The sequence below is a fragment of the Callorhinus ursinus genome, unplaced genomic scaffold, assembly GCF_003265705.2.
Source record: "Callorhinus ursinus isolate GAN/ISIS: 27379988/994484 unplaced genomic scaffold, GSC_fseal_2.0 scaffold4, whole genome shotgun sequence".
NCBI classification, from domain to species: domain Eukaryota; kingdom Metazoa; phylum Chordata; class Mammalia; order Carnivora; family Otariidae; genus Callorhinus; species Callorhinus ursinus.
Genome location: NW_027397066.1, coordinates 123,340,514 through 123,354,931, shown reverse-complemented (window position 1 = coordinate 123,354,931; position 14,418 = coordinate 123,340,514). Strand labels below are relative to the sequence as shown.

General features: G+C 39.7%; 1 protein-coding gene, 1 long non-coding RNA gene and 1 pseudogene across 5 annotated transcripts in view; 1 reads left to right on the top strand and 2 right to left on the bottom strand.

The window, feature by feature from the left end:
* LOC141372655 (uncharacterized) overlaps positions 1-14,418 on the top strand; it is a 115,233-nt gene that overhangs the window by 87,351 nt on the left and 13,464 nt on the right. The window lies entirely within an intron of this gene.
* EDNRA (endothelin receptor type A) overlaps positions 5,229-14,418 on the bottom strand; it is a 61,431-nt gene continuing 52,241 nt past the window's right edge. For both annotated transcript variants that reach the window (XM_073892332.1, XM_025874284.2), the window contains exons 6-8: positions 8,963-9,096; positions 8,431-8,539; positions 5,229-6,703 (exon numbers count right to left, since the gene is read on the bottom strand). In XM_073892332.1, coding sequence (XP_073748433.1) covers positions 6,563-6,703; positions 8,431-8,539; positions 8,963-9,096 — 384 coding nt within the window. In that variant the 3' untranslated portion in view covers positions 5,229-6,562. The remainder of the gene's footprint in view (positions 6,704-8,430; positions 8,540-8,962; positions 9,097-14,418) is intronic.
* Positions 9,168-11,034, bottom strand: LOC112825953 (bis(5'-adenosyl)-triphosphatase ENPP4 pseudogene; annotated as a pseudogene).

The window sequence follows — 14,418 nt, the reverse complement described above, 5'->3', positions numbered from 1 at the left end:
AAGATATTTAAAAAACCTAAGCATTTAACTGCAGTGACTCTCAATGGTCACACTTTGAGAGAAAAAAAGAGCTAAGAGAAATGGCTTTATTTTGTAAAAACTTGCGTAAGTGGAGTGAGTCAGGGCTGTGTCCTGTAGGTGCCGGGGCCTTTGATTTGGCTGGTCATATGATACTTTGCAGTCTGGGCAGTGCGCATTACTGTCTCCCATCTGGGATAACACCAAATAAACAGTTGTACCTATCATCAAAGAATCCAGTTCAAATAAAAGATGGTCAGTTCCATGTAGATAAATTAGGAAAGAGGACTGTGGTTTAAGGCCAGAAAGGAAAAAATTGTGGATTACTCTATTCCCTCAGGAGATTCCATGACTCTTCTTATTATAGCTAGGTTTGGCAATGCCATTCCTAATTTATTACCTCCCAGGAAGAAACAAGGAAATCTACTGAATAATACTGATGCCAAAAGCTTGGGAAACCGTGAGATATTAGGACTACTGGCTTCATCAAATCAAAAGTGATCCATGCTAGTTTGCTTCAGGGGGAAAGCCTAGCTTTGCAGTTATAATGTTATTCTTGGTTCTTGATTATTCCCTAGTTCTAAGAACTGTGTCTTCTCCTTTCAGTTTTAGAAACAAAAAAGTCAGAGTGTCGGTGCTGACCAAATATAGACAAACCAGTGTCTGTAAAGCCAGTCTCTAAAAAATATAAAGAGACAAACATATAGACATAAAGAGACAAACCAGTCTCTAAAAGACATAAAGCCTCTGAATTTAAGCAATAAGGAAAAAGTACTTAGAGGAAAGTGTGACAGAAGCTTCTCCAAATGTAAGATTTATTAAAAAAACAAACAGAAACATGGGGCGGTTTTCAATATGAAGACCCCACTGGAATTTCAGAGACAACTGCATATGGTGGACTTGTGTCTTGATTTAACTTTGCTTATTTGAGGTATGGAGAAAAATCAATCAATAGAGTGCTCTACTAGATTCTGTTATAAATGAAGGAATCGTAGTCTCAGAATTTCAGGCCTGGAGAGGTTTGGGAATAATGGTAGTGCATTTTCTTCATTCCACACCTATATATTGTTTAACACTATATTATGGACTAGTAATACTATTAAAAATAATGATAGAGATAATAGACTAGCAAAAGATTCATATTTGTCTTGGCTCCTTCCTGGCCTTAATCTCCAGTTTGTTTTATTACCTTAATAATTTTAAATGCACCGATATTAGGTTTATTTTTGAATGGAGAATAACATGTATTTACAGGTTTAAAAAAGCTCATAATGTACAGACAATAGTCTATTGCTTTTTATTATGCCATTCTCCTGGCAGTGATACATTTTTACATTAAAATAAGAATCATAGAAGCAAGAACCCTCACACTTTTGTTCACTAATTTGTTTGTTCACTAATGTCACCAGCTGAAGTTTAAAGAATTTTGACTACTTTGTCTTCGTGCCTTTACTGGCCCTGATGCTGACATCTACTGAGTCATCACTAAGGACTTTAGTGCATTTATTTATTTATACATCTGGTTTCATATTCCCGGCAACTCGCACAGCGTAATAATGGAGGGTGTTCACTACATTTGTATTGGGTGAAAAGATAAATCAAGGGGGAGAATGAAGGAGGGAAGAAAAGTTAGAGCACAGGGGATTTTTAGGGCAGTGAAACTATTCTGAATGATCCTATCATGGTGGATAATTGTCACTACACATTTATCAAAATCCATGCAATGTACAATATAGTGGACCCCATTGTAAACTATTTAATAATATTGTATCAGTATTGGCTCATCAAGTATACCACGCTAACACAAAATGAAATAATAGGGAGAACGCTTTGTTTTTTAAGATTTTATTTATTTGAGAGAGAAAGAGAGAGATACCACGCGTGAGCGAGCACAAGCTGGGGGAGCAGCAGGCTCTCGCTAAGCAGGGAACCCGATGTGATGCAGGGCTCGATCCCAGGACCCTGAGATAATGACCTGAGCTGAAGACAGATGCTTAGCCGACTGAGCCACCCGGGAGCCCTTGGAAAACTCTTTGGAGGGAAAGGGGAAAAGAGGGCAAGTGGGAATTTTCTGTACTTTCCAATCTGCTCTAAAACTCTAAAAAACATAAAGCCTCTGAATTTAAGCAATAAGAAAAAACAAATCAAGATAATTTATATATTTTTTTAAAGATTTTATTTATTTGAGAGAGAGAGAATGAGAGATAGAGAGCACGAGAGGGAAGAGGGTCAGAGGGAGAAGCAGACTCCCCGCTGAGCAGGGAGCCCGACGTGGGACTTGATCCCGGGACTCCAGGATCATGACCTGAGCCGAAGGCAGTCGCCCAACCAACTGAGCCACCCAGGCGCCCCAAATCAAGATAATTTAGATGAGATGTTCTTAGAATGTATGTGTCGTAAGCAACAAAAACCCAAAGGTAATTAGCGTAGTCACAAAGGTAAATATGTTGGTTTGCTTACTCAAGCCATGGGAATGCATCAGGGAAAACTGGCACCAGGAACTTCTATGCCCTCTTCCATCTTTGTAACACTCTAGGCTGACTTTCCTCATAATGCCCAAGGCATGGTGGCCAGCAGCTCCCAGGCTCATGACCTACTAGGTGTGCCACAGTGGGAAAGGGCTCTTTCCTACTTTAGTTGTTACTGGAAAATTCCCCAGGGGATGCTGGTCAAGTTAGCTTGGAAATGTGAATACCTTTAGACCATTTATGGGGGTCAAGAGACAGGCTCCAATTAGGGTATAATGTTTACAAGGCTGGAAACAAGTAGGCATGATAGGAGCCTATTGTAGTTTTTCTGGCAAGAGGCGTTGGTGGCTCAGAAAAGGGAGGTAGAGGCAGAGAGAGAGAAGTGGTCAAATTAGGAATGAATATATATGTATATTATATATATATATTTAAGGTTTTATTTATTTATTTGAGAGAGAGAGTGAGGGAAAGCACAAGCTGGGCTGGCGGGGGGGAGAGGCAGAGGGAGAGGGAGAAGCAGACTCCCCGCTGAGCAGGCCCCCGAGATCATGACCTGAGCTGAAGGCAGCCACTTAACCGACTGAGCCACCCAGGTGCCCCAAGAATATATTTTGAAGATAGGGCTGTCAGCATGTATTGAGGCATTGAGTGTAAGATATCAGAGAAAGAATGGGCAATGACTTCAAGGTTTTTATCCTGACAGCTCAAAGGATGGAGCTGTCTTTAACAAAGCTGTGACGGTTAATGTTATATGTCAACTTGACTGGGCCAAGAGACACCCAGAAAGCTAGTAAGATAATTACTTCTGGGTATGCCTGTGAGAGTATTTCCAGAAGAGATTAACATTTGAATCAGGAGGCTGAGTAAAGCAAATCTGCTCTCACCAGTGTGGGCAGGCATCATCCATCTGTAGAGGGCCTGCAAAGAACAAAAGGGCAGAGGAAGGGTGAATTCTCTGTCTTTTCTTGACATGGAACATCCATCTTCTCCTGCCCTTGGACTTCGGTGCTCCTGGTTTCTGGGCCTTTGGACTCTGGGACCTCTACCAGCAGGCTGCTCCATGGTTCCCAGGACTAGGCCTCAGACTGGGAGTTATACCATCGGCTCCCCTGTTTTCTTCAGGCCTTTGGACTTGGACTGAATTATATCACTGGCTTTCTTGGTTCTCCAGCTTGTAGATGGCAGATCATGGCATATTTCGGCCTCCGTAAAATTATGTGAGCCAATTCCCATAATGAATTTCCTCTTCTATCTATCTATCTATCTATCTATCTATCTATCTATCTATCTATCTATATGTCCTATTGCTTCTGTTTCTCTGGAGAACCCTGACTAATACATGAGCAGAGGAATATTAGGGCAGCACAGATTAGAGAGCTATGAGGAGCTTAGTTTTACATATAGTATGTCTGTTAGCCATTCAAGTGAAAATGTCAAATAAGTACTTGGATATATGTGATCTCCTCATCCAGGTATCCACCTGATGCACTGTTTATTGTCCAACTCCCTCCTCTAGAATGCCAGCTCCATGAGAGCAGGAACTCTGCCTGTTTTGTTCACCACTATGTCCCCAATACCTAGAAGAATGACCGGGGTAAAGTAGATCCTTAGTAAAATATACTGGAAAGGTGAATGAAGGAATGGATGAAAGAGTTAAGTGTTCTGTATGACAAAGTAGGTTGCAAATAGGATATAGTTAGGAAATATCTGTTTGAAAGTAAAATTGCTTGCTGGGCTATTACTAGGGAGATGTTAGCAATAGATATCATGTAATCAACATTTTCTGTGTAGAACTATATAGAAATGAAGAGACGCTTGCAAGGCTTCTGTAAACTTTTATTTTATACTTATGGGCCACTGCCAATGCAGGGACCTTGGCTTCTGGCTCATTTCTACAGATTTACTTGGAAAGGTGTGATAAAGGTAGAAATTGGAAATATTCCTTCTAGTAAACCATGGCTACTTACTGGTCCATAAACAAAATGCACACTGAAGCCTGTGTGTTATTCAGAAATCTATGACTTTCTGAACTTATGAAATGTATTTTTTCATATGCAAGAGAGAAAACATCTTAAAAAGGAAGGCAATTGTCTAAACAAAATGCTGTGAACTATGGCTTATATTATAGGTATATATCACTGCATGTGATGTACCAGTAAGTTATGGAATTTGACTATTAACACATAAAGGAGCCCTGTGATTAGATCAACTGGAACCTGATATCATTTTATACATGACTATGCTAAAATATAGCCCAACAAGTCAGCTTAGTTAATTTATCATCAGCAGTCTGTCTGGTGAAGTCTGATGGGAAACATCAGACCTCTTGTCAGTTTCATCAGCATACTGAGTTGAAGAACCAGGACAATATAATACTTCAATATTTAATGACTTTTGCTCTAGCACAGGAAAAAGTACAATCTCAAATGCTGTTTTATCAAACCAACCCACCAACCAGCTAAACAAACACTATTGTTAACCCATGATTCATCCCCACTCATGTTGCCTCCCATATTCCATTTGTAATGGTGACATGTTCACAAGAATTATGAACACAGATAGATTAAAACTGACTAAGGCCAGTGGTCATGATGAGCAACCACTTAGATTCCACTCAGAGTGTGTCCTGTGGTACGACTACAGGGCAGTATTATTAGATTACATTAAATTCATACATACCATCACACACATGCATATATCACACACACACAAGTACATTCCATAAAGACAATCACAGAAAAATTGGCTGAAGGAAATGTACAATTGTTTATACATATTTATATACACACAGTAAAAGATTTTCTGCTGTACTCACAGTCTGTAAACATCTTGGAACATGCCCAGCAAAAGTCACTGTGGGCCCTTTGAAATGGTGACCATGTGAGAAGTGGGGGTGGGGGAGGTGTTTAGATTCGTACTAGAAACCCAGAGAAGTGAAGAACTGTAAGTTCATGGTGGCATTTGGGGGTAATTATATTTCACTGACATGATAAACTCAGCTGGCCACTTTGAAATGGTTTCTTATATGGAAAAGGGAATGACCAAAAAAGTTTTACCGACAGTTAACATTTTTAGAGAAATCAAGAGACTATGAGGTGATATGTAAAACATATATGTATGTGTACATATATGTATACATGTACACACACATGTTGCTATTACCAAATACACACATACATGTTACTATTACAAAAAAAAATCCCCTCAATGAAAATTTCCAAGTCTTCTAAAAACATTCAGTCTTTTTCTACTAGTTGTGCTTTAGACATCAATACATTCCACTGAAAGTCTTAGGTATGGTTGAATGATACACACATTTAAATTTTGGTACATGATACTGATTTTACATAAAATATCTACAGTAAAAAAGATTGGGCTTGTGAAAAATAGAACTATTTGATTCAAGCATTATTTTAAAATTTAACATAAAAATATGCTCCAGATCTCCTGTAATGAAACACCATTACAAAAGAAAATACAGGTTCTTAAAAATTCTTTGAATAGCAGCTATTACACTGCCACATGTGGATATCAGTTTGGGCTTTTTAAGTGCCTATATCTGCTGCAGCTTGAGAACTGATGTTTTAAAAATAAAAAAGTGACATGAAAAGCATTAACCTGATTGCTCACCTTACTGTGTCTGGCCAATTCAAAAAAATAGAAAATCTTGTCGTAATCGCTAAATTTTCACTGTAACCAGTTCTCACTGGACATTCCACAGAACTGCCAGGGAAGCTGTTATGTACTGGAAGACTCTATTTTCATGCAAAAGTAGTAAATATCCCTCTGATTTAGTCGAACAGTCTCCTTTCCCCCTGCCAACTCCCACCATTTTTTTAGTGCGGAATATAACATGTAGAATATGTAAATTAGATAAATTAAAGAAGTAAGATTCATTGAATTTGTGACCATAACCAGTCTACCTTCCGATGTTTTGGAAAGCATTTTTCTGGGTTTGGGGCTGAGTCACGGGAGAAGGATTGGAGAAAAGATTTCTGGAAACACAGTTGCTGTGTGTTTTTTTTTTTTTCTCCAATAGAATTTGAAGGATTATTGATTAATATCTCTTAAGATGTTTAGTTAATACTGTCCTTATGGCTGCTCCTCTCTGTGTTGTGGTTGTTTTGTTCATGGTTCTTCCATTGTATGCTTGTTCCATTCATGGGGACTGAGGTCATCAGACTTTTGGACTGGTAACAGCAACAGCAGAGGCAAGACTGGGGGAAGGAAGAGATTCTTAATAAACGAGCCTACCAACACATTCCCAGCAGAACACAGAAGCCTTGGGCTCCTACCAAAAAATGTGAGGACAGAATGTGAGCCTAAACAGTAATCTAGAGCATGGAGCCTGTAATCTCTAGGTAGAAGTTCAACTGTCCATTCTAGTGAAGAGAAAATAGATCCCTTGTTTGTTTTAGTGATTCACCAAATCAAAGTGGAAGGGAAGGCAGTGTTAGCCCAAGGGAGCATGTCCTATGACTTGGGGTGGGCACGGTTGGAGAAGGGTCCGGAGGTGCCTGGCATTTCTACAGAGTGCATCACCTGCATGGCTCTCTGCTTTGGGCACCTCATGTGATGCTCCTCACAGCCTTAGGTGGTAGGTGCTATTTTCCCCATTTTATTAATGAGGACATGGAGGCTTAGAGGGGAAATAGGCAGAACTGGAATTAGAACCCAGGACTCTCTAAATTAAGCTCTTTCTCCTGCATATGCTACCTCTGTATGAAGATCAGTCAACAGGTAGGTTTAATTTCTGAGTTTGTACCTTGATTTTCCTTCCCGTCTAATTAATATGTAAATTAATTAAAATGACATTAATTCCAGATTATATGATGGATTAATTATGACCAGCATTTTAGTCAATCCTTCCTTGGGCAGAATCTTTCTTAGAGCACTGCATGACTTGTAAACATTATCAAGTAGACTTCAAAAAGGTAGCAGCTAGAACTTCTATACCAAGATTCACCTGTTTGTAAGATTCTTTGGTATGTCTATCTCCTTCTAGATGGTCCATTCCATGAGGGAAGTCATGGGGTTTTTCCTCTCTTCTCTATCCCTAATAATAAAAAACTCCTACTGAGAGCTTATTATTGTCCCAAGTGCTTAACATATATTAACCCACTGAATCCTACCTATGAGATAGATACAGTGATCATCTGATTTTACAGATGATCAAACTGAGGAGGCAGGAGGGGTACCACCTGGACCCGGATTAGACAGCAAGTACAGAGCTGTGATGTAAATCAAGATTGCTTGCTTCTAGATCCTGCACCCTCGACCTCTACACTACTCTTCCTAATATGTGCCATAAACTGAAGTGACACATCCTGGCCAAAGATAACAAAATCCAGTTAGGATTAATGCCGTGCTAATTGTCCCAGGAACTGGAGAGATACTTCAGGAAGAAGTACATGGAGCTTCGGGAAGACATGGATTGGCTTACCTGCAAGGAAGTTTGAAGAACAGAAGGAAACTGATTTCAAATGAAATTACATTAGTTCAGATTGCTAGGGCAATAAGCATTTCCTTTTCTTGAAGAGGCTATTATTAAATATCCTATTATTTAGCAAGAGCTTTTTTAGCAGCAGATTTCATGTTTTGTTGAGGGTGTGGTTAACATCTAAGATAATGTGAGGCATGACTAGGTTGTGTGTATTTTCTGGAGCCTAGAGCTCACAGTTGAGCATTTCTTTATAAAGCAGCATACAAAATTAACATGTTATTAAGTTAGTTCTTTTTATTTGAACCCCTGAATATTTTGTTGTCTGAATTGGTATTGCTTTTCGGATAATTTTTCTGACAATATTGCTTTATGCTGACAATCTGACCCTCTGTCTGGGCAAAATAGGATTTTCACTTCTCTACTGGAAATTAGCCATGATTGTTGGCTACTTCATGTACTCCTTTGGTTATCCTTAAAAAGATATGTGTAAAACAGTCTTACCTGGAAACAATTCTTAAATTTCTTGCTCACAAAGTATAGAGCTATGGGGTTTATACAAGAATTCATGGTTGCCAAGTTAATGCCAATGTAATCCATGAGTAGCAAGAAACTAGAACAGAAGAAAATGGAATAATTAGACGATAATGTTTTTCAATCTGCTAACTAGCATTTATCCCTAGAATAAGCATTTTTCTTGCCCAGGAGCCATTCCTTATAGGTGGCAGTCAGAATTTTTTTAAAGTCCTTGTTTAAGTGGCAGTTTCAGTTCTGCAGAACATTTACGGATATACCTGCCACTTGGTTAGCTCAAACCATGACACACAGCCCCAGGAGGGGTGCCTCAAAATTACAGATATGGCTCGCACAAACTCTGGGATCAGTCACAGGCTATGTCAATGAAAGAAAAATAATCAACTTTGCGGTTTTAATTTTCAGGGCTAACAAGATTGTGGACTAGATGGTTTTGTAAAAGTATTATAAGCACGACAATCGGAGAAACTCTCGATTTCCTAACGAGTACATGGGCCCGTACCTAAGTAATTCACATCGGTTCTTGTCCATCTCATCGTACACGGTTTTCTTCAAAATGCGGCTCAAGTGAAGAGGGAACCAGCAAAGAGCAAAAATGACAACCAAGCAGAAAACTGTTTTTGCCACTTCTCGACGCTAAAGGAAAGTGAGGGGGGAAAAAGTACAATAAGTTTGGTGTTTTTCTGCTAGAGGAAAGAACCACACAAAGGAAGTAGTAGACAGCAGAGAAAGAATTACTTTAAAAAGGGCCAGAACAGCGCTCCTCCCAGTGCCTCCATCTCGTCAAGATTTGAAGTCCAACTTTTTTTTTAAAATTTTGATATATTTTTATTTAAAAATGTGTCAAATCTTCATTGCAAAAAAAAAAAAAGACAGAGGCAATATTTTTCATAAAAAAAAGTTTCCAGTTAGAGAAATAGTTGGTGTTAACTAATGATTTACTAGCAATTTTTACTATGGTCAGGGTTTTTTGTATTAGCTGATGCACAAAAACAAAGCACAAGGAAAAACAAAATAATTCTAGCATACTTGGTCTAAGTTCTTTGTCTTTCAAGGTATATTTTTCATCGTTAGAACACCATTTCTTGAGTATATCCTTGGTATTGTGACTAATCAAAGATACTTTATAAACTCCAGCACATGTTACTCAATTAAAGGATCATTGTCATCTTCTTGCAGCTGAAGTTGGGAAAATGGATGGGGTACGGACAGTCTATTCTGCATGATTATAATGAGGCACATTAGCGTGGTTAAGACCAAGAGGGCACTGATAACAATTCCAATGGCTTCTGGGAGATTAATGCACCACTGGTCAACTAACAAACACTTACTATGACCAAAGGTTCCATTATTGGGATGTGGTTTTAATTCCAGGATGTGGCACATCATTGGATAAATATCCACACTGTTAATTGTGCTGTGTTTGTAGCCTTTGTGGAATGCTGGACTGTGGGCAGCTAGAAATGGATGCATACTAGACAAAGAATTATCATAACCATGGTCACCTAATTTTGGTAATGACTTATTTAACACAATTTCCAGCCTTCATCAGCAACCAAAATAACAGGCTGAATTCGATCATTATGTTGGTAATGAAATCTGGCAGGAATGTCTTCTTTGAGATAAACATTCATGTGAGGGTTACAGATTTTCAGTTTGTTATAAACCTCTGTTGTATTTATTTTGGGAAGTATAGCAGCAACTGGAGTCCAATCTTCAAGAGTGTAGCTTGAATCATCAATGCAGAGATCCAAGTTTATCAGTTTGTCCTTAGAGCACTGGGTCATCCCATGATCACTTGTAATGATCACATTGAGATCTTCCCACAATCCTAGCACCTTGAGTTTGTGGACTAGCTCACCAATAAGGTCATCTACTTCTTTCAACACTCCGTACATGTTTTCTTTATCTTTGGGTCCATATTTATGGCCACTTGCATCTGGTTCTTCCCAACAGAATGTTGCAAAGGTAACTGGTGGGTTTGAATTCATCAGCCACATGGTAATATTATTTAGTCTCTCCTCAAATGACACTGAAGAGCTATAATTCATAAAATAGGAAGGTGTGGTATTGTGAATGGGTACGTCTGTTCCAGGCCACATAGCAGCGGCACTTGATCTGTTTTCCTGAAGCTGATTGGTCACCCAAATAGGTACTGCCTCGTTCCACCAAAAAGGATCCTTGTCATCAAAGTCAGAAAAATGTTTCTTTGTGATTACATCATACATGGAATTAGCCACGATGCCATGGCTTTCTTCATACAAGCCTGTCACAATACTGTAGTGGTTTGGAAATGTTTTTGTGATAAAGACATTTTCAACATGCTCTACCAGGACTCCTTCTTTGATAAAATTCTGGAGATGAGGAAATTCATAGTTCTGTAGATAGTCAGCTCTGAAACCATCAAAGGATACCAGTAGTAACTTGGGTGGCAGGTTATGGGAAGAGTTACCTCTACAACCAGTTATAAGTCCAGAAAATAAAAGTATTACTAATAACTTCATAATGAATGTGTTGAAGGAGAGCAATCAGGGTTCCCGCTGCCGCCGGCGCGCAGAACTCAGCACTGGCGGAACCCCGCTCTCGTGGGCCCTGAGGGCGAGGCAGACCAGAAAGGACACGCGCGAGGCAGAGATCTTCTTGAGGCGCCTGTGCAATAGCGGGCGCCCCAGCCGCGGATAACAGCCCCAACCTCCCCGAGAACCGCTTTGTTGGGGGCGCTCTGGAGTGTGCTGAAGTCCAACTTTCTAATCAAGGAGTTGCTAATGATTCTTTTGGGCAGCTGCCAGGGAGGATGGTGGCCTCAAGCTGGTTATTAGGGTCAGGACAGAAGTTCATGTCAGGGAACTGGGAACTGGCTGGAGCTGAGTGCGTGTGTGTGTGTGCGCGCGCGCGCGCGTATGTGAGTGACTATATGGGGGGGGGAGGGTTAACTAAAAGCCTAACTAGCATTAATGGCAGCATGGCAGTCAAGGTGACAGAACCTAGCATGATAAAAAACGAACAAATCTATGAAGATATTTGGAAAACAGAAGTAGGGAATAGAAGAGAAAAAGCCAATAGCTATGTGTTCTCTCCATTTCTTGATGTTGAAGAAAGCTAGCATTGGGAGTTTTTTGCTTTTAAAATTCTTTTATTAATGACATGTAGCTTCCAAAGACCTCTTGTTTGCAAACAGAGGGATGAGGGTAAAGGATTATCAGCAATGATGATTAGAATGACTGGGACATGATGACCCCGGGCCGACTTCAGTTTGAAGGTTTACATACTTTAGAGTTCAAGAGATTGTGTTTGGATGCTGGTAGCAGTAGAGTTCAGAAAAATCATAGGTTAGGAATTATCTGCAACCAGACATTTGTGTGCATCATGCTTGAGTATTACAATGCATGCATTTGAAAGCCTAACTAGGAACATAAAATGCAACTTGTCTGTAACTGGGATCAGTTAATGTCAAAATAAAATTGATTGAAAACAGAATTTGGCAGGGTAATGCTGGTTCAACCCAAAGCATATAGCATTAAGTATGGGAAGCCTACAATAAACCCACATGATTAATGGAGCCATTTAGAAAGATTTCAAGGCAGTTGTCACCAATTGCTGCTCTAGCCCAAAGGACTGGAGTTCTTTAATCTTTCAGAGTTATTGGGTGGGAGGCTGGGCTATGGCTTCAGAGAACATACAAGCTGAGCAACAACTGAGAAAATAGAGTTCCAATCTGTAGGAATAGGGGCTCATTTTAAAGGGTCCTTTTGTGTACACAGAGACAGTGTGACCGGAAAAAGAGAAAAGGAGGGTACTGGGGGAGAGGTTATCTCCCTTGAGCACATCCTCAAAGAGGACAATCCTTCAAAACCTAATATTAATATGTTGCCATGGCAGTCTGGTATTTGCTTAACCAGTATCTATTCTCCGGTTTTCCTTACTATCAGTCAGATCCTTGATTTTGTTGCTGCAGCAAGAGAGCTCAGGCTAATCATCTGCAAGGCCACCTGACACAGTCTGACCATGGAGATCAAGTAGAAATTGTTGTGTGAGGTTTCTGGAAAAGCTACTAAAAAGTGGAGGCTAGTCCTCTGATGCGTACACACGAAGGTGACCTATATTCTTTCCCTTTTTGCTGCCTGGAAATCTGATATAAGGGTAGAGCTGTATCTCCTGTCTTCTAAAGGAAAAGTCAGCAAAAGAGCTGAGCCCTGGCTTCTGAGTCCCTTGAGCACTGAACCAGTGACATCTGATTTTTTTGCTGTGGGAGAAAGAAGAAACCTTCACTTATTTTACTCAATGTTATTTTGGGTTTTCTGCTACCAGCGTCCAAACACAATCCCTAACTGATAAAAGTTGCAGTCAGAATAATGAAGAGAAATTCGAGAAAACCACGCAGGAAGCATGACCAAGAGCCATATACTGGATACTGGTCAAAGGGTGGCAGGGCTTTTCACTGTGAGCTTAGCTCCCCACAGTCCCAGTGGAAGGCCTTCCAGCCAGGCCTGCTCTCCTGCTGTTAGAACCTGCTACAGCTTTGGGTGTGACACTACGCAATGCCTCATAGGGCCAAGACTTCAGTTTTAATCTCCATTTGGATGAGCCAATCTCATAAAACAAGTGTATAAGGACATCTGTCCTCCCTATATCACAGGGTGCTTGGAGAAATCAAATAAGCAAATAACTTGCTCTTTGGAAACTTCAAGAATGCTATGGAAATGTGAAGCAGCATCCTATTATCCTCGTGACCAATCCCTATTCAATTATTTTCAGAGCAGCTATCATTCATAGCTTAAACAGGCTCAATCATGGTACTAATGAAAAACTCAATACTGAAAAACACTGTTTTTGTTTTTTGCTTTTTACAAATCTATTCTAATTAATTACCTCCACTGCGGGAGTGAGAGGCAAGAATTGTTTGATATATTTCCCATCTGGAGCCCTTGAAACATTCATGCCTGAACAAAGTCATACTCAATATACTTTTCCTGTTAAATTTTACTAAAAGATAATAGCTACCATTTGTATGCATGTTAGATTTTACAAAGTACATGTATGCACTTAATTCCTTTGATTTCTGTAGTGATATCAATTCATATACTATTATGCCCAATTTACAGATAAGAAGCTGAAGCTCAGAAAAAATCAGTACAGTAGTGGAAAGGAGTCGCTGATGAAGAATGGTGTTTGTGTATGGCAATTGTAGAGGGCAGATTTACTGGCTTCATCAACAACTCATTAGCTTTCTGTGTGGTTGGGTGTTCTTACATACTTCTCTGCTGAGACTGAGAACTTACCTGTAGTCCTGCTTTTACTCTTTCAATTACTATATATCAAACATTTTCTGGGTACTTACTATGAGTTGAGCTCTGTTAGACACTGTATATGCATTAGGTAATCCCCTTGATGTATTATTATATACATTTTATTTAATTTTTTTAAGACTTAAAACTGAATTGATATCTGTACAGAAAGATGCAGGTATTATTATACGTATTTTATGAAGAACTAGAGGTTCTGAGAGAGTAAGCAATTTGCCCAACATCACAGAGCCAGCTAGTGTAAGTGTAAAGGTTTGCCCTCTAAAGACATGGCCCTATCTGTTCTATTTGCTGCCTGGGGATGGGGGTTGGAGGTCCAACAGCATTCTCCTGTTGATATGTACAATTTTGGGGCTCTCAAAAATTTGACCTCTTTTTCTGTACCCAATCCCATATCCTATCATGAGTCTTACCTTAGATGTTTCTCTAATGAGGTTCATCTCTTTTTCCCACACCCCAAATGCATGTTGCCCACACCATGTTCTCACTGGGCTCTTGTCCTCGCACCTGAAATGCCCTCTGTCTTCTCCTTCCCCATCAAACCCATTAATCCTTTATGAACAGTTCAATCTCCCTCATTCATGACAAGTGTCTCTGTGACTTGGTCTTACATCCTCCTTGGCTTCCCACAACACAGTCTACTTCTACCATACAT